Consider the following 26531-nt stretch of genomic DNA (forward strand, 5'->3'; position numbering starts at 1 on the left):
ATATCTTTGTTACGGAGGACAGCACTCTCTTCATCCAAATCTGCTGCCTTAAAAGTTCAGAGTCAAGTATAAGCTATTTTTCCCTTCTTGGTCATGATGGCAGTCACCAGTTTGGTGACAAAAAGCATGCACAATGGCCCATTGCAGCCCCGCAGAGTCTGCCACGGTCACCAAAGTCCTCCAGCTGTGTGTGTGAGGCATCAATGCAGGAGGCTCTGCCAGCACAAGATGCAGCAGAGAAGTAAGCCAGTCCCTTCCTACAAGGAGCTGGAGAGGTGCAGACATGTGCCACAAGCAACTGAGATGACCAGGATGACAGCAAACTGTTTGATGTCCTCAGCTGGAGCAGGACACAACCAGGAGAGCATCCCAACCCCAAACACGCAAGCATAGGACAAGGAGGGCATGGAGAGGATGAGAGCCAAGGGTGTGGGTGCTCCATCCCTGGTAAGCCTTTCCCAAACCGAGAACCAAGGGACAGATAGAAGGACGCACGGTACTCAAAGCACAAACAGAACATGGCAGGACAGTCCATCAAGCCCCTCTGAGGTGTTCACGGGAGCTCAGCATTTGGGAAGGTGCTGGGAAAAGCCTGAGACTGAGGTCTGCCTAGTAAAGCCAGACCACGGGCTTTAAGGGAGAAGGTAATTTGGGTGAGAGTGGTGGTGAAACGACAGAGTTCACAACCTGATGGAAAAGCAAGCCACAGAATAAGGATAACGGACTTCAAAAGCCGGATTTCAACAAATTCAGGAAGCTGGTAGATGGGGTCTCCTGAGAAAATAATCTACGGTACAAAGAAGGGGAGAGCTGGCAGTTATTGAAAGAGACTGTATTACATGCACAATAGCAGGCTATCCCCATGCAGAGGGAAGATAGGAAGCATAGTAAGAGGCTGCTCCGGCTGAATCAGGAGCCATTCAATGACCTAGAAATAAAGAAGGAACCACAGGAAAAAAAATAATAAAATAAAATATGGAAACACGGGCTCCACAATTAGGGATGGGTGTAAGAGAACCACAGTAGCATCCAGGGATAAAGTCAGCAGTACCAACATGCAAAACAAGTTTCAATTAGCGAGGGACACGAGGGGAGAACAAAAAGGCTCTTGGACGCGTTCAAAGGAAGAGGGAAAGGAAGGTTAGGTCCATCACCACGCGGGAGAGGAACGCATGCAGCGGAGATTGTCACTGCTGCGTCTGATTGTACCTATAAAGGAAGGAATATGGCAAGGAGATCGCTCCAAAACACACGTTAACAGGGAAATGGGCATTCTATATTTTAACAGGGAGATGGGCGTTCATGCCAGAGCAGGGAGGGAAGAGGGTTAAAAAAAAATAAGGTGGTAAAGACTGAGGAAGCTCTCCTGAAAGTGCTGAAAAATCAGGCGGAATGGTCCCAGAGCCACCAGCGCTGCTCGTTGGGAGCTCGTGGAGCGGAAAGGGCAAGAAATCTTCATATCTTTAGGAAAAAAAAAAAAAAAAAAGCCAGGAGCTGTAGGCAATCAGCTCAACTTCAATCACTGGGAAGACACTAAAACGAACGATGAAACTATCACAGCTTGTAAGTCACGGGAATTTAATAAAGTAAAGAAAAAAAAAAGACAACCCACACAAAACCACAACCACCACCACGAGTTTGTCAAGAACAGATCATGTCAAACCAACCTAATTTCCGCCTTGACAGGATAACCAGGCTTGGTGGATAAGAGGAAAGCTGTAGACATGATATACCTTGACTGTAATAAGGCTTCTGATGCCGGTCCCACGCGGCCCCCTCCGAGGAAAGTGGAGGAAACAGGGTCTGGCTGTAATCGCTGAGGCTGGGGGCAGAGGGGAGGAGGGATAACAGCCTGTTGACAAAGCACTCTCAAACACAGCTTATCTATTATTTACAACCAAGCTAGGAGGGCATCGACAGCGGGATCCCTCCGGGGCCGGTCCCAAGTCCCGCTCTCTCCAACATTTGCATTTAACAGCTTGCATTACGGATCCAGGAGCACGCTTATTAAAATTTGTAGATGATGCCAAGCTAGGAGGAGAGAGGCTGGAAGGGCTCCGAGGCCAGGATCAGCATCTCAAATCAACTCTGGAACAGAGCAATAGGAAATCCAATACGGACAAGCGTGACATGATACACTTTGGGAGGAAAAAAAAATATCAAACACATGGACAAGAAGGTGGAAAAATAACTAAGGAATCATGTGCAGAAGAGGACTGGGGTGTTCCAGCAGACCACAAACTATGAAGGAACCGACCAGGCTACAAAAGATGGCAAATCTTACGTTAACACGAGCATCGTAAGAAGGACGAAGGAGAATTATTTTGCTCCACTTGGTTTAATTCAAAGCCTCAGCTGCAGTACTTCATCCCGACGTGGACACGGCACTGTCGGAAAGCTAAAGGTTAAGTCACTGTTGCTTAACACACTACAACCCACCCGCTGACCTGCACTAAGTGCATCATCTTCCTCCGCAGCACATCTGGCTCCGCCGAACCCGCAGCTGGAGGTTCCCTTTCTTTTCAGATCAATCTAAACTGCGTTTGCCACAGCACAAGACACGCATCTTCAGCTGACGGTGATGCAATTGATTGCACACCCGGGCCACGGATGAGTCGGGCTGAGTCCATGGAATAGCAATGAAATTGGTGAGAGATGCAGACAACTCTAGAGAAAGATGAAAGATGCTGGGGTTTGCTTTGTTGCTAAAAGAAAAGATTGAGTAAGACGTGACAGCACTCTTCCCATACATAAATATCACATGAAGGAGGTGGAGAATAATTATTTGCCACATGCCTTCGAAGAGGCAGAAGAAGAAAACAGCCTAATTTGCTGCAGAGGGGATTTTGGTTGGGTGCTTGGAGTAACTCTCACTCAGGCTCAGGAAACCCCTGCAGAAGATCACCAGGAAGCTACACCATCACCAAAGAGCGGTTCACTCGCCCATGAAGGATGCCCCACGTGTGCCCTACTCCATCCCAGGGCGACGTCAGCTGGGATCCTACCTAGCCCTACGGTTTTGTAGGTTATCCAGCAGCAGACTAAGACACAGCAAGCTTTCAGGTTTCACAAACGCGTTGCGGCTGCGTAACAACGGACTGGACCATGAAACCATTTCCTCCTGCCGGCAAGCGACCACCGTACAAGTAATTTCTGCAACACCGATGAGATCCGTCTGCGAGCACCTGCTCACCAGTGGGAGCAGGGGCTCCACCGTCCAAGACAACGTGACCCCACAAATCACAGCAAGCCACACTCAGCACTTTTATTCTTTATTGTTACAGTTCAGACAGCTCCATTATTTATCCAGATTACTTATTCATGTTCTATTTCCAGGGACAACCCGCTTCGCTGGATAGAGTTATCAGTCTCTCCTCTCTACTCACCCCCCACTTCTCGCCCCCCTTTACAAGGTATTTGGACACGGTGCTACCGCTGTTTGTGTAATAACATTGGCTTTGACTCTACAGGTATCCCATCCATCTCAGCCCATCATGGGTGACCACTCCATTACTCTTCCGTCCCCTCTCTCACACCACTCGAGGGTTCCGACAAGGGGAGGATTGAAAAAGCTCAGCCAAAAATGACAGCTAAGTCTCAGACGCTGACTGACAGGAGCACTGAACATTTCCCGAGGCGACTCAATCAGGCCAGGTTTTCTGGCCATCTTTAGAAGCTGTGAAGAAGTTAAACCAACTCAGACAAACATTACTCCTACCTGGAGAGACAGTAAGGGCTGGTCATTAAGAGCAGGGTTGGCTGCTGGCTTGAATTCAATAGAGATAATCCAACAAATTTCCATATCCCCCAGCACCACGGTGTTTTAATCACCCTCACCTCAAGGCTGCACCTCGGAGTGCAAACGGACTTTTATCTGTTTTGCAAAGATTTGAAGGCTGAAAGGTTACCATGGTGGGTAAGTACCTGTCTCCAAGCTGACTTAGATCATACCATTTGGCCCCAGGTGAGCGAGACCCCAAGGTCAAACCTCTGGGCACAGTCCTACCTCCCAGACAAGCCCCCATCACCCAAGCTGAACAGGACCAGTGGCTTCCAAAGCCACCAGCTGTATGAAACACATCCTCCTTCCCCTAAGGAGCTCAGTTTCCCTACCTGAAGTGCTGACATATTAAAGTTTTATCCCTGGTGAGAAAGCATTTAAAGAAGGAAAAGTATTTCTAAGAGCAAAACACATCAGTGCCAGAACTCCTGATTGCTCCTCTGCCAAGCCCTGCGTGGATCCTGCACCTCCAGGTACCACCATCAGCAGCTCAAACTCACATCTGCAACATCTGTCCTCTCCATCACACCTCCTCCCTATGGCATATACAATTTCCCCAAGACCACATTGAGGTGGAAGGAATAGAAAAAAACCAACCTCATGAATTCCCTTAACAAAATGCTTAACTCTCGTTAAACAAAGAGAGGTTTCTCCAAGGAATGATTACAACCAGAGCAGCAGCCTAAGCAGGCTTCAGATAGCACCCCAGGCACACATCGCTGCCTGTCACCACTCAGACAGCACTCCGTGAGGTCTGCACCCTACCACAACGGGCACCGAGCACCTCCGAGCACGCACGGCGGATTTTAGGCTGCTGCTGGCTTCAGCAAGGACTGAAAATACTAAATATCTGGGCCCAGAAGCCCTCTCAACCTGGAACATCAGGTGCAACAGTTTTTAGTGACTTGCTCATTATTTCACCGTTCTTGCTAAAAAAACAACCAAAAAAAAAAAACCAAACCCAGGGCAAAAGCAAGAACTCCTGTTGACCTTGTGTGTTCTTCTCTCCTGTCTGACTTATCATACATATCCTGATGGGCACAACCCTTGCACATCCCAGACCTCCTACCGAAGACATCACCCTCCACCACTACGGCGTTTCATGACCTACAAGTAGACATCTACTTCCAAGTCACTTGAAGAGAGCTACAACAAGCGTCGAGTCCCATGAAATGCTCATAAATACACTCAACGTGCTCAAAGCACATAAATAACTCCCAGCTCCAACTTCCAGCCTCTTCTCCGAGCCATCCTTTGAGGTGCAGAACGGCTGAGAGATGCTCTAATCAGTGCATCTAATTTCAAACAGTCCAAGGACCGTGTTACGCCTCGGGATAAACGTGAAAGGCTGCTATTGAAATAAAAGAGAGGTATGCACTTCAGAAGCTGGAATTCGGCCTTAAAAAAAAAAAGTCACTAAAACTAAAATATTAAAGTGCATTTAAAAACATAATAAGGCAGATCAGCAATCAAACGGAGCAGCTTGCTGGGGGACTGATAAGTGAGGACGATTCCAGGGGCAGATACCACTACTACAAGAAGGCTGAAAAGGCCTTGTTTAGAGTAAAAAAAAAAGGCTTTTTCATCCAAAACACAGCATGGAAATTCTTTTTTTTCTCATGCATTTTCCATGACAGAAACAGCCCAATCAGCCTTGTTTTAAGCAGCAATTCTGAGGCTCCCACCTGGAGCGTTTTGTACTGGGAAGGATGGGAAATTGCCCAGTGACTCAGAGGCACGATGCAAGCTAAGGCCCCCTCCCTCTTGTAGATATTCAAACCGCTTTTGATTCATTCAGAATATTATTTGACCCATTCAGAATATTATTTGACCCAGACTGGTCCTAACTTTCTGAACCAAAAGCTGCAAAAGTCCTGCTCCCTCACCAATCCTGCCGGAATCAGGTCTTGATTTTATTTATTCATTAAAACGTCTGTGCAGGAGACGTCTTTCATCTCTAAGCACTGTCCTAAAAAGCAGAAAGTCATCAGGAGGAGTTATCTTTGGGGATGGGCTGGGAGGACAGCAGGAGCTCAGCATTTTCCTTCAAAGATTTTCTCAGTGTCTTACTCAGCGATTCTTGAGACACAAATAACTAACGAGGAGGCAACATGTTGAGTTGCAAAGGCTGGAGCCCTTGTTGCTATAGCTCCAAATCTTTTATTATCTTCAGCCTGAGGCATCCATGCAGGTTTTGACCCCCATCAAGCTTCAACATGCCTATGGGCTAGCAAGGAGCGTCCCAGGGCCACCTCAGCCAAGACAGATCCTTCTTCTCTCTAGCAATCGCCTCACCTCCTGGCTTTGCAGAAATCCTCCCGCACAGGGGAGCTCAACAGCTTCAGTTCTCCAAGACTGGTGGGATGAACTTACTCCCAACCCGACTCAACGACTGAATTTTGCCTGGTTTGGGGTAGAAAGTGAGATGGCATCTCTTCTCATGTGATACCTCGGAAGCCTGTATGACAACCACCCTATAAAGAAGGGGCAGATGGCTCATGTTCAGTACAAATTTCACATTATTAGTCCAAAATACGGCTCAGGTCTATCCAATCCCTAAAGTCTCCGTACAAGTCATGGGACACCTTCCTCACCTGCATTAAACCCCTTTAGGGTGTCAAAAACAGCACGTGAACAGCCATGAGAAGGTGCTCATCATAACAAGTGCACTGGGGCTCAGTGGTCCGAGGAAACGGGGTGGGAGATGTTTCTCCCAGGGTCCCATCCAGGACGGGAAGTAAAGCGACGCCCATGTGCAACCTGCAATTGGGATCCCAGTTGCGTTTTCGCTTCCCCCAGGGGAAATCTCCAGCTGGATCCCCCCTCCCCAGCACACTTTCATGTTCAGGCGGCGCTTGGCTTCCTAGAAACGTGGGGATGTTCAAGCCTTGTTGCTTCGGCTGGGGTCAGGGAGACTGAAAACGTAAGTGTATAATCCTTTCACAAGTTAATTAAAGTACCCATCCATCCTTCACTCAAACCATTAGCCATGGGTTTTTACAATTAATTATTTGGAACCAAATCAAACATACAAACAGAAGACGACACAGAAAGAAGAGAGAAAGCAAAGCAGAGGCAGGTTCCTCCCTGCCTCCCAAAGCAAACCACCAGCTCGTTTTAGCCAGCACAAAGGTGCATTGGAGGTGGGAGCCCTGCTCCAAGCTTGGGTGCCATGTCAAGCTACTCCTGTGACCTTGGGCAAACCTCTTGGTCTTCTCCTCACTTTACTGCGAGCCCCTCATGCCGTGGCTCGTTACACCTTCCCTTTACCCCGGCAGACCCTTGAAGTGCAAATAAACTACAGATAAATGATTCACAAACCCAGGAGGACTCTTCGGTGAGGTCTTGGTAGGCTGGGGCACTCGGGTGGACAGGAGCCAGTGCTCCCATCACCGACTTGCCCCATAGCCCGAGGGCTCGTAAAAGCATCTGCCAAACCTCAAACGAGCTGAGAACAAAGCGGAGGAGCCTTTCCACCCATATGGATAACCTGGGAAGGGCTCCTGAATATTGCAAGAAGGGCAAGCAGCTCTTCTCCCTGCTCGAATGGAGGCTGGGTCCCCAGCTGAAGCTCTTTGGCCTAGTTTATCTCCTCTCTTCCACCACCTCTCTCCTTTTTGAATACTTCAATTTCAGCACAGGTATGCGAGGGGAGAAGGGGAGGTGGGGAACAGGGAACCATCCTTCCTTTCCTCCTCTTTGTTTCCTGCCCTCTCATTCGCTCGCACAGCTACGCTCAGTCTCTTATCCCCAACCTCCCTCTCCTCCATGCCCTCCCTACTCCCCATCAAGACAAGGTTTAATGTCTTTCCATCTCTTCCCTCTTCCCGGGTAAATTGCGGCGAGCCTGCCGGCTGCTCGGGTGGAACACGCTGTTTTATATGCGCCATAAAAGGAGAGAACTCTGTAAACAATATTATTTTTAATAAAATCCTCGGCTTTGGCAGGCCAGCTGCTTTTGTGTCTGTCTTAATTTAATCAGACGATCAGCTCTCTCAAGCAGCAAGAGGGAATGAAAAGCATTAGCAAGGAATCAAGGAACTGGTGAGGAAGAGACATGATTTCCATCAAGTGCTTTCTGGCCCAGTGTGTGTTGCTATGCGAGCAGGATCAAGCTTTCGGGAAACAGATTCCCAGCCTGGCTCATCCACAAACAACTTTGTCAAGGCGCGGGAAGGACACAAGCACATCCAGGTATATCACACTCATCCTACAGCTGGTACAGGCGATGAACAAACCCAGGCTTAATGATATTTTCAGTTAGAGAAGATGACTGTGGCTCTCCTCGCGCGCTGGCAGGTCTCTGCCCTACCCCAGGATGGGAATCCTGCCCAATTTGGTGGCTTGCAGGCAGGTACAGCCACCCAAAACAACATCCATTAGCTCCCTGTCGACGGCCAAACCCCAAACCGCGCTGGCCAGCGACGGCGTGCCCCGTTTGCCATGTCGAAATTCATAACCAAATCAATACAATGATAGCACTAAGGATGAATTATTAAGTTCTGCAAATGCATCCCCAAAGGTCCAGTCAAGGCTACGGCACACCTCGGCCGGGGAAATGCCTTCTCCGGAGACCGGTGGGGAGGAGATGATGTTGGCAGCTAGAACAAGGGGAGAGGGAGGGCGGCCCCCAGCACCCCTTGACGTGCAGCATCACGAGCAGCAGCTGAGTGGGAAAGGTGTCGTCTGCAGTCAGCAAAAACCTGGCAGAAGCAGCCCATTTCGTGACACTTTTGTTCTTCAAGACCAAGCAACAGCCAGCGAGCATCTGCCGTGCACAGACAACTCCCTTCCTCCTGCACCAAGCCCTGACAACGAGAGGCTTCGCTGCCAGCAAGCTCAAAACTTGGCCGTGACGTCCTCTGAGCCTAAACCATTCCAGATGTGATCCCTGCCTCCTTTTCTCCTACTTATTCTTTTTTTTTTTTTTTCCATCTAGAGAAGCCTGGAGCAGAGAGCAGGACTTGCCTGGCTTGGGAGCAATCAAGGGTTCCTCTGCTTCTACTCCAAGCCACAAACCCTCCAGAATTAGGGATCCTCAAAAAATATGAAATAATAACCACTAATTAGAGACACAAAGTAAACAAATTAATATTTACTTGTATACCTAGTCACAAAAAAAAAAGTTAATCACTTAGCATGTATTTTTAAGTCATTAAACTGCACTAAGGCGCAGCCATAAATATCACCAGCAAAGCAAATATGGTGCTCGGCACTGCAAAGGAATTAAAATCAGTACTTAATTACAAGAAATCGCTCGAAGTTCTTTTGCTACCATTAATCACTTTCAATTATGAATGTAATTATAAGTCATCTTTTCTCTTTGGGTGGTCGCTGCTGGGACCCGAATCGGTGACCCGCTGCTCTAGAAGGCAGCACCCCACTTGGCTCGCCAAACAACAGCTCCTCGCCGACGGCGCTAACGGGACCAATCAATTAGTGCCTTGACGAAGCTCCTAAGTGCCACGGGCACGCAAACGGGGAGAGGGGTGAGGATGAGTTACTTCATTCCCCTCCGCCTGCACCGATTTTTACACCATCCACCCGCTGGCGGCGCGAGAGCAGAATCAAGGCTACCGAGATAGATAAACTGATGTGAAAAATATTCCGTCCTCAAGGCGTTAAAGGACAAGATGATAATGTTATCTCTTGCTACAAGGCAAATCAAAGCTTAGAGAGTTTCTTCCCTGCGACACGAAGCTTTTCAGCGAGGACACGTGGCAGCTCGACTCCATGCAGGCAGAAGAGGAGCGTGTTGGAGGGCACAGCCAAAACTCGTCCCCCTCCACCTCTTGGCTCTACTCTCCCCCAGTCCTCACCTTCTCTTGGGCCAGGTCATTAGGAGCCAAATTGGCTCTACCTGGGTTGCACTACGGTCAGCATCACCTCTTGGAAGCACACGATTACCGCGGCGGTAATTTTCAGCTACGTTCTCAGGGCTATCTGTATCACGAGCCCTCAAAACATAATTAAGAAAAGCAAACCTAAACAAGCTCTGATTTTTACATTATTTTTATGCAGGGGGTGGCACTTTTCTTCTGGGGGACATGCAAATAAAAAAAAAAAACGCTGAAAAACTACTTCTCTACTCAGCGCTGAGCGTCCATCCTTGGTTCAGACCGCGCTCAAGGAGTTTGGGACAGCAGAGCTCAAGCCCTGACCGCAGGCGGTCAATGGAAATAAATCCACACATCAGGCTGGATGAAGGTTCCTGCTGGCAGTGCATCTCCAAGCTGGGACATCAGAGCCCTGATAACCAGAAGGCTCCCCCCCAAGCCCATTCAGCCTCGCAGCCTGCTCCTGGCACCACGCGGTACCGAAGACAACCAAAACACAGAAGATGAGGTGGAAAAATCAAGTGGAAACGTTCCCTTTCGGTTCCCTCGGTACTTCCGCACAGGGAATGTGATTAGACTGTCCTTATCTTGGTGGGAACAGTTGTTAGCAATAATGAAATCATCCAGTCCTTTTCTTTTTGAAATCCAGCCACATCCTTTGGCTCCAGGAAACAGGGGCAGTGACATGTGCTGTTTTCATAAAAAAGCCATGAGACAACGTATTTCATTGCAATAAATTCCCTTCCCTCAAGTGAAGAGCGGAGGAGAGAGATTTCAAGGACGAGAAAAGTTTCAGCCAAAAGAAGGGGCTGAGCTGAACTTCTGCCCATCTGACACTTCTCGTGAAGCTGGCTCTTCACAATCTGAAGAAGGCTAGAGGACGACACCACTCGTTGCTTGCTTCTCTCTCCACGCTTGCTCCTTCCGTCTCAGCTCCTCCGGTGACAACAGGAATCACTCGCTGAATTTCCATGCCGACACGAAGACCAACACCAAGACTCTCTGCCAGGAAAGCCCAGCCTCTGGAGGATGGCTACTCCTCTCTCCACATTGGCCATGAGTCCAGAGAGGACTTCAAGCCAAAAGCTCCATGTGTTTCTCCCAACAGAGACTCGTAGTCAGCTTGGAGTTGGGAATACATTCCCTAGGCTGCAAATCAAACCAAACCACATGCTTTATCCTCACCTCATCCTCCCCGGGCTCTTTCACCTCTTGGTTTTGGAACCAGACCAAGACCCAAACTCACTGCTCAGTGCTCCTCTCTGCCAAAGCTCAGCCCAGCATCCATCCCCGAGGACTCGGGCATCCCGGCGAGCGCGTTGCAACCCGGGCAGAGGATGTGAGTCACAATTTAGTGGCTCCGCAGGTGTCGTCCCCCTGCCCCACGCTGTGCTGCCTCCTCATTAGCTGCGTTTCGCCGTCCTCCCTCCTTGGCCGAGTCTCCCCTTCCCTCCGCTCCTCGCTTATTCCGTTCACTGAACTAATTGCCGAGCGCCTGCACCCTGGGTGTCTGCTGCTGTTGGAGAAGATTAGTATTTTTACGGAGAGGGGGAAAAAAGATTAAAAAAAAAAAGATTGTGTTTTTTAAAGCAGATGAAAGGAGAGCCCAAGGAGATGTGCATTTGACTCTCAAACATGCTCCTTCAAGTCTCCCTCAGCAGTACTTAAAGGCGTTTCCAAAGCAAGACTTTATGAATGCAAAATGAACCCGGCGCCTTGTTCCTCTGCCACAAGAAAGGAAAAAAAACCTACTTATCTTTTATATACAAGATTTCCTTTATGGCTGACACTGCGCATCACGCGTTGCTACTACCGGCCCCACTTCAGACACCGACACTGACCTTCACAAAGTCACAGTGAGACCACTGTCTCACCGGGCCAGAGGAGCACACGGCTGGGCAGGATCCTGGCTGGATCCAAGCAGCCACTTATTGTTTCACCTGCTGCTCTCCAGAAAGGGCAAGGTGAGAACACCACAAACAAGAAGAAGTTGGAAGTCTTGCTTTCCATCGCTGCCATCTCTGAGGCCCTGGCCAAATGTGGGACGTTAGTTGAGAAGTATCCCCTTCCAGAAGGCTTTCTCAGGATGCAGCTCAATCAAGAGGGATGCAAGTTGGGCAGGGGAACGCTGAACCAGGGGGGAAAACAGCAGCAGCTCACCAAGCCAGAAGGACAAGGGAGAAAACGCACCGCTAACCATTCAGCATTACAAACCATCTGTACCCCCACCTCTGTTTCACCGAGAGATGCTGGCAAGGTCCTCATTCGGGCACCCAGAACCCCAAACTCTCCCCCATTTCAGAAAGGACAAGCAACAAGCACATCGAGGTGTTCAGTGTCCAAGCACCTTCAGCCATCTGGGACGTTTGGTCAAGGCCACGCAACGCTCTTGCAAATGCAGCCGATAGCACGACGCAGTGTCAAGATTGCCCTCGCTGTCAGCCCACTCCCAAGCTCAGGCTTGCCCTTATGGAGCATTTTCCCACCTTTCCCTACCTGCGAAACGGGGGAGAAGTGCACTTAACTTCACCGAAAACGTTCTGGGCAGAAGCTGGTCAACGCTCTTAGGAAAACACCCACCCAAAGCAAGTCTTGGGAGATTTAATTAGCTCCCGTCTGCACTGTTTGAGCTTGTTAGGTGCTACATAATTGCTAAATATTATTATTATCTCTGCAGGTACAGCAGTATGTTAGGATAATGATAGTGATTGACATTTCCCTGGCATCTTTCATCCCAACCAGATCCCATATTACTCTATTATAAAACACTCTTCTGCCTTGATTCTCCATATGTCTCCAAACTGTCAACAGGATCATAACCAGCTCTGTGTTGCCAAAAGAAATAAAGGCACAAAGTGGCTCATGTGAGTTCACAGGGTGTATCAGAAGCTGAGCAAGGACCACTTTGGCTTTGCGCTCAAGAACACAAGTCGCACGGGTATAAATACGGTATAGACAGAGATATATGGGCTCAACTTCAACACCAACATGGAACAAAGCTACAAGAAGGGGTCCTGTAAGTCATCACAGCACCCAAAAGCCTCCCTAGTCCCTCCCCATCCCCCTCTCCCACCGAGAAGCAGTGGGTACCACAACCCAACCACCACTGTGAAAAACTAGATTCCAGGGACAGCAAAGCAGAGGGGCCACCGAGTGATTAATTGGAGACTATCAGTTTGGGATAGGTCTCTAAATTCTCATTAAGTCAGGTGCTGAGGCATCACACATTAATCCAGAACATTTCCCCTTCGGCCCAAACAAATAAATAACTCTTGTATAATTCAGGGAGAATTGGGTGGAGCCATCTCTCCCCCTCTCTCTGTCGCCTTCCAACTAACCAGTGAATAAAACATCGCCCGCAAATCTATTAGGCTAATTTTAAATCCTGACAATTTAGCAGCACTTCAGCAAGATAAGAGCCATTTATTAAAAGCCACAGTTCATTAAGCCAAATGCTGCTGGCGTATTTACTCAGAGAAACAGGGCTGGGTTCGGCTCTCACTGAGACCACGAGTCCCCAGAGGAGCAGGAACGAGCCCAGTTCACCCGGAAAGAGAGGCCAGCACGAACCTTCGCCCACGCCGAGCCCCGGCGAGGCTGTGGGTGCATCCCACCGATGGGGCTGGGAGTCGGGGCTGCTGCATCCCGTCTTGCTGAGCAACACGTGATCACGAAGCCACGGGATGCTTGGCAGGTTTATTGCCCAGGGCTGTGAAAAGTCTCCAGGAGCTCCGTCAGGGAAGCAGCTCACGCGTCTCTGTGCGCTGCAGCAAACCTCTGCTGCAAAGCCATGCACCGTCGCACCAGGGACCCCTCCCGAAAAACCAGAACCCCGATGGGACACACACTGCTTTGGACCCGTTCCCGTTAACGGTGAGCACGGCTTGACTCCAGAGAGGGGACGATCACTTTCAAAAGCAAGCCAAGAGAGGGCTATTTAAGAAGAGCTGTTGCTTGCCAAAAGCTACCAGACTGCACCCAGAGCTTTCCTTCCTCCAAGGTGCCCCCTGAGCCCCCTACTCTGTGCTGTCACATCGGCTCCCAGAGGGTCTGAGGCTGTGCCCACGACAGCAGGTGCTTCAGGACACAGGAAAGGGCTCGGGGTTTCCTGCTTCCAGGGTAACAGCAGGACAGAAAAGGAGACAAGCAGCCCTGCTCTCCAGGAACCAGGATTTTTTTTATGAAGCTTCACAAGGGACGTTTGACTTTCCACCCAAACCAAGACATCGAGGGGACACAACAACCACAACCCCGTAAAACCAAGCTACGCATGAGCCCACCTCACACCAAAGCAAATTTTCCCAGCAAAGCCGTGCCCGAGCATGACCTGGCAGAGCACCCACAGCCCTATCAAGCTCCACACCAGCATCCATGAGTTTATTCCCCCCCTCCAGCACCCACTCGCCGCAGGGTTCTCAGCAGGGAGGGAGCGATGGCGAGGGGCCGGGTGGTACCCAAGAGGCGGAGGAGCTTGGAGGGATGGAGTGGTGCCAGCATCACTGCCAGGAGCGGGCAGCAGAGGAGGGCAGGGACGAAATCCCACCTCGTCGAGTTTGTGAGCGTTAATTCATTCCAGCAGGAGACGTCCAAGAGACTTGATCGAGTGCGATTGTCCCACTGCGCCTTTCGCCCGCGCACACGCTTGCAAGACAGTCTGGAGTCACTACAGTCTCCCTTTACAGTCAGAGCTGAAAGGAGCATTATAAAGGTGAATTAACATTTAAAAAGAATGTAAAAAACCCAGAACTGTTCTAATGATGATTAATGGGAAGCTATAAGGGAGGCCGTGACCTCCTGGTGTCATTAAATGGATTGGCAGGTTTCTGAGCATTAATTATAAATAGCCACAGGAGTTCGAGTGCTTAGCAGAATGATGATAAATCCATGACACCAGGAGGGACAAGGAGTCAGGAGCAGAGGGGAACACGTGCCCACGTGTGCACACACACGGCCGGGCGTGCAAGGAAACACGGGTTTGCACGTGTGTGACGTGCAGGAGGGAGACAGAAGGCAAAATAAAAAAGTGGAAACGAGTCAATCCGAGCGCGCTTCTGTGTTCGGGTGGATAAAGAGGATGGAGAGAAGTGGGTAAATGATAAATTAGGCCCTGCCAGTCAATCACATTTTCTAAATGTTTTATATCCCAAAAGCTATAAAAGCAATATTCCTTTCTGGCCTTATTGGAGCCATTTCTGTAAGGCAATCACATCTGTTTCCTCGGGGATTCGAGCTGAACTGTGCCTTGGCTTTTTTTCTTTTTTTTTTTTTCCTTTGGTTGTGTTTTTTTTTTTTTTTCCCCTCCCCTTTATATTTACTCTCTAGCCTGCTACCAAAGAAGGGTCAGAGCATGCATACAAATAGGCAGGAGGAGTGAAAAAACAACCAACCCCGACCCAGTGGCCGGGCAGTGATGAACAGACAAGAAGCGGCTGCAAACTTCACCAAATCCCCCAGCAAAGAAATAACTAAAATAATCAGGAACCGCACGGATTTCGCATCGCTCAGCTCTTAGGGTTAATGTTTTCTTCTCTTGAACATGCATTATTCCACGATGACATGGGTACTACGGGGGTCTGCATCCCAGGGCACCTCGGATGTGCCAATCCACCCGGGATTGCCGCTCCGTTCCAACGGCATCTCGCAAGAAGAGCCCTTGGAGAGTCGCTCCCCGATTAAAAGCCCAAATCCCTCTCTGAATACCACGGAGACCCGGAGTTGCAGCCCCAAAGGTACATTTAGCTCCACAAAGCACGAGTCGAGTTCTTGCAGGGGTACGGAAGCAGGAGCTCGTTGCAAAGACAATATCTCAGCAAACCATCGGAGTCCCAGGATCGTGGGGCTGAATCAGTACAGGGATGGATGGAGTGAGGACCTCAGGCTCGTTAACGAGCTCTCCCAGTGAACCCCATCGACTGCAGGCGGGTGAAGGCCCCTCTCGCTGCCAACGAAGGGAATAAAACGCTCCGAATGAGATGCCAGAGGGGCAGCCTTGTGCCTGGGCACCCAGAAACCCCCCGTTTAGGTCTCAAGATGGAGCCTGGAGGCTCCCCGACCCAGTTGAGCTCTCCCATCACCCAGCCCGGGACAGCAACCCCAGTACCCAGCCACGGGGTGTTTCCACTGGGATTGGGATCCCTATTTCCTCTGGCACTTTTGGAAACTGCTATTTCAGCTTCTGCCCACTCCATGAGGAAGCAAAAGCAGGAGCCAAAAAAATCACCTCCACCGAAATTAAAAATATTCCTGTTTCTGTCTAGATTTATGCATCATTACCTTGCCAGGTTCTTCCAGGGGGAAGCATTATTTCAACTGACTGGAAAACAGGGGCAAAGGAACGGGTTCTCCACACAATTTTCTTCATATCCTATTAGTTGCAATACAATTACAGTGAATACATCAATTCTTAGTCCCAGCAGCTCCTGGAAAGAGCCACCTATTAAAAGCTGGCTTATTAATGGAATTGTACATCCAGGATTAATCGGGCGGCGTTGGCCATTTCCATTTCTCACTCCACAAGTGCTTTTGTTTGCTTAATAGGCTGAAGTAACTCGAGAACGACACAACGTAAGAGCTTCCCCCATTTACTACACGCATCGCCAGCAAATTTAATATCCTTTTCCTTTCTGGCCTCGCTCTGGGATAAAACGTGGCACGTGGCACCAGGGAAATCCATGCAGCTGGGCAGTGCCTCCAGTCCTTCCCTGGAAGCCACATCAGATCCCAGCCCTGAGACACCAGCCCCATTCCCAGGCACCGTCCCCGCAGCTCGAAGCACGGACCGTTGCCTCCCAGCGCAGATATTCCTGCGCCAGCAAAGTCAATGCATGTCGAAGCATGGTAATATAGTATGACTTTTCCCTTTAATGGAATTTTTCTAGCCCACTAGGAAAAAAAAGACTCCATTAGCCATACTACAAAGGCTCCTACTTATTAGTATTTTAGAACAGCGGCAAAAACATTTCTTGAATCTAATTATTGCTGACAAATATGAAAATTGAAATCAAAGTTAAATTTTCAGCTACAGTGCCTCAATACGGCAGCAGCTCGCCGGCTCCCAACTATTGCATCAACACATTTATTCTGCTGAGAAGGCTGCAGAGATTGAGCCCCCCCCTCCTCACACCCCCTCCAGCCCACCCCTCCATCTTCAGAGGCATTAACTCTGACATATTCATCTCCACAGCCAGGGCTGCGTAACTCCCTTCGTGTTTACCAGCCGCACGCAGCCGACAGATCGGAGCAAGGCTTGAAGGGGCTGAAGAAGGGAACAGGGGGCTTTTGTTGTTGATTTTGCCTTTTTAAAAAAAAAAAAATAAATTATTTCCAACTTTGCTCTCTCCCACCCCCTTCCAACTTGATCTCACTGGGCAATTCTAAATTCCTCGAGATGGAGGATCTGGAAGGGAGGGGAGAGTGGAAAGGAGGAAAAAAAGAAGAAAAAAAAAGGCAAAAAAAAAAAGCCTTGTCAACATATTTCCTTTCTCCTACCTCCCCCCAACATACTGTAAAAATCAATCCCCTTTGTCATTTTGCTCTGCTTGTGTGAATGTTTAATGGCTGTCGAGGGAGATAATGATTGCTGCTAGGAAATTCATTTCAGATTTGCTATTTATAAAGTACTTGGTGCTCAGGTGGGAAATTAACATAAGGAAGGGGGAAAGGGACCCAACCAGAGGGGAAAAAAAAAAAAATACTAATAATAAATGCAGCAGGAGAGGAGAGATGAGATGCTGCGGGGTTGGCTGGAAGAGGCCGGCATCCCAAAGAGGATTTGCATCTGTTCCCATCTCTCCTGGGACAGAGGGAAAAGGCTTGAACACGGCAGGGATGGCCACGCTGGGGACACACAGGTGCTCCCGGGCACTGCCAGCCCCTTCCTGGCATGGACCCCCATGTGTGAGGGATACAGAGCCCGGGGTCACCAGCCCTTGCACACCATCAGCCAAAAAACCCAACCGCCAACACCAGCACCACCCATGGTTTGCACCCCAGCTCCATCTCCAGCCTCCCACCACGGACCCTCGCCCCTCTGATTAACTCCAAACCTCCATCGAGTCCCCCCCACTTCCCCAGAGAGCCTGACAACCTGTTGCCACACATTTGATTTTGGAATCCGGGGGGAATTCCCCGTCTGTGCTACAGCTGGATCCCGTAGAGCCGGCCCTACGCACGCTGCCGTTGAGTTGCTAATTCCTTGTCTCAGAAGTTGCTTTTTCACTTTCTGATTTTTCAATAATAGGCTTGGTATGAATCCCTTAAGCTTCTGAAATAAGCTGAAAACCGCTTTTCCAGCCATTTACATAAACACAAGTGGATCAGAAGGAATAATCATAGTTTATGCATTATTTGGGGGCTTCGGAGCCGGCTGCTAATGTGATGTCAGGTTTTGAAGCCCCAAACGTACAATGGGAAGCGTTGACGTGCAGAAAAGCGGCACAAAGAGATAAACAATAAATAATACAAATTTTTCAACGTTGTCTTCAACGACAATGCGGCTTTGGCTTCGCCGCTACCCCGGTCTCTAATGGATCCCGCTCCCTGCCAGCCTCGTGCCAGAAAGGGCTTCATTAAGAGAGATGTCACTCAACACTAAATCCAAATTCCCCCCATGCCAACCAGCCCTGCCGCTCTCCCGTGCCTTGGCCCACCATCAAAAACCCCGGCGCTGGCTTTGGGGATCGACTTCGCACCCTCTGATCTATAAATACCATCTGTCCTGCAGAAAGGGAATAAAGCTAGGAAAGAACCCAACCATCCCAGGAACTTAGTGTTAATTCACCAAAAACCCACTTAAAGGGCGAGATAACATTACAATATTAATGAACCTTGCTTCGCTTCGAGTGCTTGTCACGCTTCCAATGAGGTGGGTCAGCTCTGGCTTTCACATCAGTTCTTTAAATCAAGAATGCCGTTTTCTGGCAAAATCAAAACATTAGCAGAGGATCTGTTTTGAAGAAATAACAATTAAAAAAAAAAAAAAAACAACACGTTAACAAGGCTCGAGACTCCAGGCTCTCTTGATACCGGCTGGAACGCAGCCTTCGCATCTCTTCTTGCGTTTGAAATCATTTCACAACTTTGTACATCCAGCTTCCACAAGCTCCAAATCAGGAACAAAACCACTTCGACATCAATCCCTATTCTTCCCAGGATTTATTTTCACTGGGAATTTGCAATCGTTCTGTTTTATTCCGGTTTGGAATAAAATATAAAAGAAAATACTCATAGTTTCTAATATTACACCAATTTCCTGGGGCGTTTCCTACTTCGTGCAGCTGCCGTCTCCCATCGCGAGTCGCGGGAGGATGCGAACCAGCCACGCGGGCTGAGGATTTGTGGTTTTACAAGCTCCTTCCCAAGCTAAATCAGGGTTTCCCCATGCTCAGGGATGTACAATTAAATAACAGGGGGGAAAAAAAAAAAAATACACACACACGTTTTCAAGGCAAATCCAGATTAACTAGACCAGACACAAGAGGGGACAGACGGCTAGTATCCTTATGGAGCACGTGGCCAAGCGAGGAAGGGGAAGGACCGTGCAACGAAGCCGAATCGCTGCAGGACGAGCAAAGAGTGTAAAACTCAGGACCCATCATCCCAGTCCAGGACCTCCAAGCTCACAGCACTTTCTTCTCCTCCTGCCCAGCACCCGTTCCCATCCTCCCTGCAAGCCAGACCCACCGTGGCTCCAAAATTATGTCTTCGGCATGAGCTGTAGCTCATTAGATAGACAGAGGAGCTCTTGCACGCCACTGCTGGGGTCCACTCACCTCCAGAAAGTCCTCAGTGCTGCACTGTGACTTTTTAAGCTGGGCAGCAGCTACATCTCTCTGTCCCCATACCCATGGGAAGGCGAAGGATGGTGCGCCAGCTCCCATCACCACCTCCCCAGCGCTTCTAAAGGCAATATTCCAACCATCAGTAATTTATGAACGTCGGGTCCTCAAGATCCCGGATTCCCCACGCTGCTGCTACAAATTGTTTCGGAGCTGCGGCTCCGAGGGCCTTTTTCAGCTCCCCCTGATCAGTAAGCGAAGCACGTGGGAGGTGGAGGAGGCAGAGGAAGGGAAAGCAGGGAGGGGGGGCAAGGATGCCAAGAACCCAACATTGTCTTTAGTGGGAACAGTCAATGGGACAAGGAGGTCGAAGGGTCAATTAATTTACAAGAGCTTTCAGCATCGGACATATTAACTGTAAGCGCATCAAAAAAAAAAAAAATCCATGAGATCCTTCTTGGCAGGAGATAACAGAGCACGGCGAAGGCAGCACCTCTGATTTATTATTAACCAAGAGCAAAGTGCGTGCTTTGGGAAGGAGGAGGGAGGTGGCTAGCTCCTCCGGGCTAGCAGCCACAGCTCCGAACGTATCGGCAGGCGATGACAAGAGGATGCACCAGCACCTGCAAAAGGGCTCCAGACCCCCGGGATTGGGGTGTCCCAGGGGATGCAGTGACAAAGAGCTCATCCTATGCAAATTTATTTACTTTTTTGCCTATAAAAGCTACGAAAGGTACGGAAAAACCCATGCACAGAGGTGCAGGATGCTGGCTGAAGATGGGAGACAGCAACATGGCTCAGACTTCCACTACGGAATCCCAAAACCTGGCACTTCACTCATTTTGGCCTGTATTGGAAACCAAGAGCTCAAGTCCAAGTCGCAGCTCCATGGCAGCTCCATGCCTTTGCCACGAACATCTGAGATGGATCAAGTTTGGGTCCCGCTGAGTCTAATGGGAGACCGGCCACCGCACATCAAAAGAGCACGACCCGTAGTGTGTTCCTTCAACCAGGGAACAAGCAAAGAAAATTTTGCCCTTTCCTGCCACAATCAAAGTTTGGGAAGGAAAGACAGATGCAAAAGAGGTGTGGTTTGTGGTTTTTTTTCTGATCTCCTTGGCCAAAAAGATGCTCCCCACGCAGTGCTTCACAGGCTGCGGAGGACGGCTGGAGCCCCCCGCCGCCGTCTGACTGCGAGTTGCCTGGGAAGCAAGCTGGTGAGCTCTCCCCCTCCATCTCCACCCCGCTTTATCACAAGAAACAGTAGGTCCTGCTTGCTAACTTGACCTAGATCTGTCAACTGATCAATGTTTTCCCCCCATAGGAAAAAAGTAAAATGGGGAGGAAATCACAAATATGGGTATTTTTAAGTAAAAGCAGCCCCTTTAGGTACTGGAAGGCTCCTAGAACGTCTCCCTGGAGCCTTCTCTTCTCCAGGCTGAACAATCCCAGTTCTATTCCACAACCAGTGCTCCTAAAGCTGATGTAGCTACAGCATGAACCAAATCCAGCACGTTCCCCATCACACCGCCCTAAAAAATATCTTGTTACAAACGACAGCTCTTTTAATAGAGATATTTCCATATACGTGGTGTAGAGCAATCACAACGAGTTTACCCTTGCTATACTCTGCCAGCCCATCACTGCACGACCAGATCATAGAATCATAGAATGGTTAGGGCTGGAAGGGAGCTTCAAAGGTCCAACCCCCCTGCAAGGAACAGGGATACCTCCAACTAGATCAGGTTGCTCAGGGCCTCGTCCAACCTGGCCTTGAACGCCTCCAGGGATGGAGCATCCACCACCTCTCTGGGCAACCTGTTCCAGTGTTCTACAACTCTCATGGTAAAAAATTTTTTCCTAATATCCAACCTGAATCTACCTCCCTCTATTTTAAAACCATTACCCCTTGTCCTATCACAACTGGCCCTCCTGAACAGCCTCTCCCCATCTTTCTTGTAGTGGAGGATCAGTGGAGAGATGCTCCCAGGGAAGCAGCAATGCCCCACACATGAAAAACCCCCACGTGCAACGCTGCACAGAGCACCCACCACAAAGCCACCAACCAAACCCAGATCCCAAGCGCCAAGCCAGCATTTTAGGCGCCGTCCCACGTCTTTCTGCGAGGCAGCCTGCTTTCAAAAACATCTTCCTGGTGGTAAAGGTCTGCTTGGGTTCCTGTTTACTCAGCTCAGTCTTCAAAACGTGCCAATTAATCCCACGCAGCGGCCCGATTTCCAGAGGTGCTGGATACCTGCTTACGGCTTCGGTTCAAATCAACGGGAATGACAGATGTTCGGCAACGCTCCAAATCAGGCCGTTGAGTAACCAGAGCGCATTCCCCTCCTTTCATGTACTGCACATAACTGGGTTATCTAATCATGTAGGTATTGATTATTACTGTTATTACCTATTAAATAGCAATTTTCTGCTGTTGGGGTGAATATCACATTTTATTGACCTGCACGGTAACTATTAACCACCACGAAGCCACATCTAATATTTTCCCCGGGGAACAATAAATCCGGGTATTCACAGAAAGCTGTCGATACACGTAATTTTTCTTAGATGCATTCATTAGCACAATTACCTTCTCGCACCAACTGCCAGAAGGTTTCCCCCTCCCACCTCCGCCAAGAACGAGTCTTCCCGGGATGCACAGCCCCTGACCCACGCAGTGCTCCCAAATCCTGCGCTTCCCAAGGGGAAGCGGTCCCGTAGATGTGTCTCTGGGTCAGATCCAGCCTTTTCACCGCACACGAGCACAGCCCGTGTTTCGGTTCAGGGAGTTATCTGCAACCCAACCACATCAACGGAGCGAATAATTCTTTCGGATGAGGAACGCTCCGCGTGCGATGTTGACATACGCTATTATTTTACATACCTATTGCAGCTTGTATGCTTATTAGAATAAGGTCTTTATGCTAATTTGTAAATCAAATTCCCATAATTCTTGGCTTACTGATGCTAAAGGCCCAGCTAAATCTTCTGTGACCTTTTAGCCTGGTTAATCCTTTTACGCACGGTTGAGTGAAGAGTTTTCTTCTCTCTTCCACTCCCAAGTGCTGGGGTGGGATTTTTGCACCAGTCCTCCTCTTATCGTAGAATCATGGAATGGTTTGGGTTGGAAAGGGACCTTCAATATCATCTAGTTCCAACCCCTCTGCCAGGGGCAGGGGCACCTTCCACTACACCAGGTTGCTCAAAGCCTCATCCAACCTTGAACATTTCCAGGGATGGGGCAGCCACAACTTTTCTGGGCTTCTTCCTCAAGAAATCCAGGTGGGTGCAGGTGGGGGACGCCAGGTACAGGCAAGACCATCTCTCTACTTTGAAATACGGAAAGAGGGAAGAGAAAACACGGCCACTGGGTCCTTAAACATGCTCCAGATATTCTGTGGTGCTATTTAAAGATCATGCCGAAAAAAAAAATACAGCAAACACAATGAGAGCTGTGTTGCCGAATAGCCGCTCGCTTCCTGATGCCCGGGGGCTATTCCCAGCCCTCTGTGGTCTCCCTCTTCCCACCTCCCTTCCCCAGGCCAGGGCTGGACCTTTGACCAGCTCTGCCCTTCCCACATGCTGCTGTGATGGGCACCTGCATCTCATTCCCATGGAGATGGAGCATCCAAGCATCGATTCCCGGCCTTGCTCATTAGCACCTACACCCAGTCATCAACATCTTCCAAAAAACCACAACAGACATTTCAGGGCTCAGAAGGCTCCTTCTCAACGGACACGATTTTCAAGAGCTCCCGTTTCAGGGGCACGTTTCCCAAAACCAACAGCGAATCTTGCAACACTTGGAGGATCTATGGAGGCTTGCACCAACGCGGATGGTCAAGCACTTACGAATTATCCCACTCCGCGCTCCACTTTACTCTCAAGTGTACTCACAAACCACTTTTCTTATTGTTTGTTTGGCTGTAAATAGGTAAACGACCTGGAGTATTGATAAACTGCTGCAGAGGGCAGCACAGATCTCTCGAGCTATTTGTAGCAGATTTGTGCAAAACACAGTTTTCCTGCATGACGATAATTTTCGCATTTTCCAAACACAAGCCAGCTCTGCTTTCGAAAACCAAGTGAGAGAGGAAAGTTAAAACTGAAAAAAAAAAACCACAAAACACTGAATATTGGAAGAGTTCACGAAGCAACAGCACCGTACTGCTGATATTTGGCAACACGTGCATACCTGTATATCACCTTTGGGGTGGTTGACCCCCAATTTTTAAAAACCCCCTTGGAAAGTTTTTGCTAAAAACCAAAATTATTTTCTGCTGGATGTTTGGGGGTTTTTTAAATATTTTTTTAATGACTCTTTTCAACATAATTATGCAAGTAAACCTCCCAGGAGGATTCCTTCCTTCCAACAACCCGGCATACCCAACAATCCCCAGCCCAAAAAAGGCCCAAACTTTCTGCTGCCGAACACCACCCTGCACGATACTTTGCCCAGCACCCCATGGATCTGCCCTGGGTCCCCCCCGAACCACGGTGCAAAGCTGCTCCCTGCTTCCCCCCACCCCAGCAGTGACTCAGACACTTCTGGCACCCAAATCCAACTCCTGCAAGGCAGGAGGCTTGGGAGATTTTTTTGCTTGAGGAGGCAGCGCGTTCCTCCCTGCCACACTGCTGCTGAGGAGAATAAACAAAAATTAAGGGAAAAACCCAAACAAACAAAAACTACTTTATGATCTGTAAGCTTTGATCGGAGCAGGGCGAGGAAGCTCAAGAGATGACCAGAGGCAGAGAATAAGACTGCAAGAAGGCCAAGTCAGGAGCCAAAAGCATTAAAAAAAAAAAAAAATATATAAGCACAAATTCTGGATAGGAGAAACAAGGAGGGGAAGGGGCAGCTTCGCCCCTCTCCTGGGGACCCTCAGCCCTCCACCACCCCACCTGGGCTCCCCGTGGAGGCATCAGCCCAGGGGACCGGGGCTCTCATCCCCAGGAAACTCTCGGGAGATGGGTAGCAGGGATGGCAGCACTCTGGGTAGCAGGGACGGCAGCATCCCGAGCAGTGAAGCAGCAACCCTGGGAAAAGGCGAGAGCTCGAGGAGGGAGAGAGGGAGGAAGGCGAAGAAGAGGAGCGATGCCTTGGCGTGTGATGTGCATGCTAAGCAGCCCGTGCCGGTCGATATGGCAGGGGTGGCTTTCCGCAAGAGCGGGCCCCAACCTGCCCAGGAGAGAGAAGTTTGAGCGGAGATGGTGGCTGACCATCTCCCCCCCATCGCTCCGCCAGCCCCCAGCCCGGCTCGGGCAGCCCCCCAGCCCCACTCAGGCAGAGGGGTTCGCACCCCCAGAGCCCTGCTGCAGAGCACCTCGGCAGAAGGCAGGGGAGGGGGCACCAGCGAGGGCTGATTTAGCCATGTGGGTGCCCAAACCTTGGCCCCAGTCCTCGGTGGGCACCGGGGCAGCACAGAGGCAGCTGGCTCCTCTCTCCCTTATCCTGGGCAGGAGCGGTGTGCACCCATCCATCCATCTGTCCATCCATCCCCCCAGGGGTGCCCACATCCCCCGGGTACCACCCGTGATGGAGCTTGGTCGCATCTCACCGCGCGGTACAATGCAGCCCCCCGGGGATATCTCCCCTTCCCAGCCCGAGCCCCGGGGCAGGATGCGGCTCCGTCCTCCCCTCCCACGGCAGTAACCCCCCCCTCCCCAGCCCTTCCAGACGGCTGCGAGGAGACTAACGCAACCTGACAGCCTCGGCGCTCCCGGCCAGATGGGGCTGGCTCCTGCCTCCTCCATTCCCCCTCCTTCTCCCCTCGCTTTTTGCTCTTTTTTTCTTTTTTTTTTTTTTCCCACCCCCCCTTACATAGCCCCCGCCCTCAAAGCACCGTCCCCCGGGATGGGGGTGGAGAAGCGGCCGTGCTCGCCCGGGACAGGCTGGGCAAGGACTTCCCAAGTCCCCAGCCCAGCGGGGGCGGGCAGCAGCCGGGGCGGCACCGAGTTTTTGGGACGACCTTGCAAGCGGGTCCGGCAATGCAAAAAAGAGGGGGCAGCACCCCCCACCTCCCTCCCTCATCCCCCAGCCTGTTGGATGCATTCCTGCAGGAACAAAGTTGAGATGGCAGAGTCGTTCGGCACCAAAAATAAAATAAAAATCAGCACGAGGGGGGGTGGCTGCGCCAAGGGGGGAAGTCCCCCCACAGCCCGGTACACCGCGGAGGGGGGAGCAGGAATGGGGAGATGTCATTGCGCCGGACCTGCATCCGCACCCCCCCCCCCCCCCCCCCCGCAACTTCGCAGCGGACTAGGGACCCTCTGCCAGCGCGGTCCCGGCTCCGGGGGCTCCTCACTCACCCCCCACCCACCCCAGAGAGTGCTGCCGGGGGGCTGCACCCCTCTACACGCCTCGACTGCATCCCCCCCGCTCCCGCAGCATCCCTGCCCGGCCCTACCTTGGGAGAGGAGGAGAGCGGCCATCCCGGCGAAGATCACCCAAGAGACGGGGTGGTGCATTTTCGCCTGGGCCATGTTTCACCACGGGCTGCGTTTCTCTCCCCTCCTTCCCCACTCACTGTCTGGCGGGGAGAGGTTTAAAATCCAGCTTTTCCCGGAGCAAAAAGCGCAGGAAAGGGGAGGGGGGTGGGGGGGTGGGAGGGAGAGGGAAGGGGAGAAAAAAGGAAAGGGGAAAAAAAAAATATATATATATAAAAAAAAGCACCGCAGGATGGGAGAGGGGGGAAAAAAAAAAAAAACAAAATAAAAAAAAAAGGGGGGGAAGGGGAAAGGGGGGGTCGGAAGGGGTTGCAAGGTGCGAGGGACAGGCGCTGCCGTCCCCGCCGCTCCGGCCCGCACACGCCGCCCGGCTGCAACACGCCGCCGGCCGCGCACGCAGCCCTCCCCCGCGCCGCGCTCATTGGCTGCGCCCCCCCCTCCACCGGCATCCTGCCCCCCCCCGGCATCCGCACCGGGGGGCTCCCCCGCCACCCCCAGCCCCGGCACTGCGCTGCTCCGGGGGGGAAATGGGGTGACACCACCTCCCCATCACATCCCCCCCCCCCCCACGGGGTGGCTGCAGCGGTGATGGAGATGGAGACCACCCCCCCTTCCCAGCCGAAATGAAGAGGTGCACCCACAGCACATGATTTCGGGGGGATGGTGGCAGTAGGGGAGAGCCCCCCCCCA

General features: G+C 50.6%; 1 protein-coding gene across 1 annotated transcript in view; it reads right to left on the reverse strand.

Annotated features, from left to right (window-relative positions):
- LOC104374214 (protein CEPU-1) overlaps window positions 1-25877 on the reverse strand; it is a 342497-nt gene extending 316620 nt beyond the window's left edge. The window contains exon 1 of the mRNA XM_086626802.1: window positions 25802-25877. Coding sequence (XP_086482928.1) covers window positions 25802-25877 — 76 coding nt within the window. The remainder of the gene's footprint in view (window positions 1-25801) is intronic.
- Between the last annotated feature and the right edge of the window lie 654 nt (window positions 25878-26531).

This window comes from Tauraco erythrolophus, chromosome 26 (assembly GCF_009769465.1).
Source record: "Tauraco erythrolophus isolate bTauEry1 chromosome 26, bTauEry1.pri, whole genome shotgun sequence".
In the NCBI taxonomy this organism is placed as follows: domain Eukaryota; kingdom Metazoa; phylum Chordata; class Aves; order Musophagiformes; family Musophagidae; genus Tauraco; species Tauraco erythrolophus.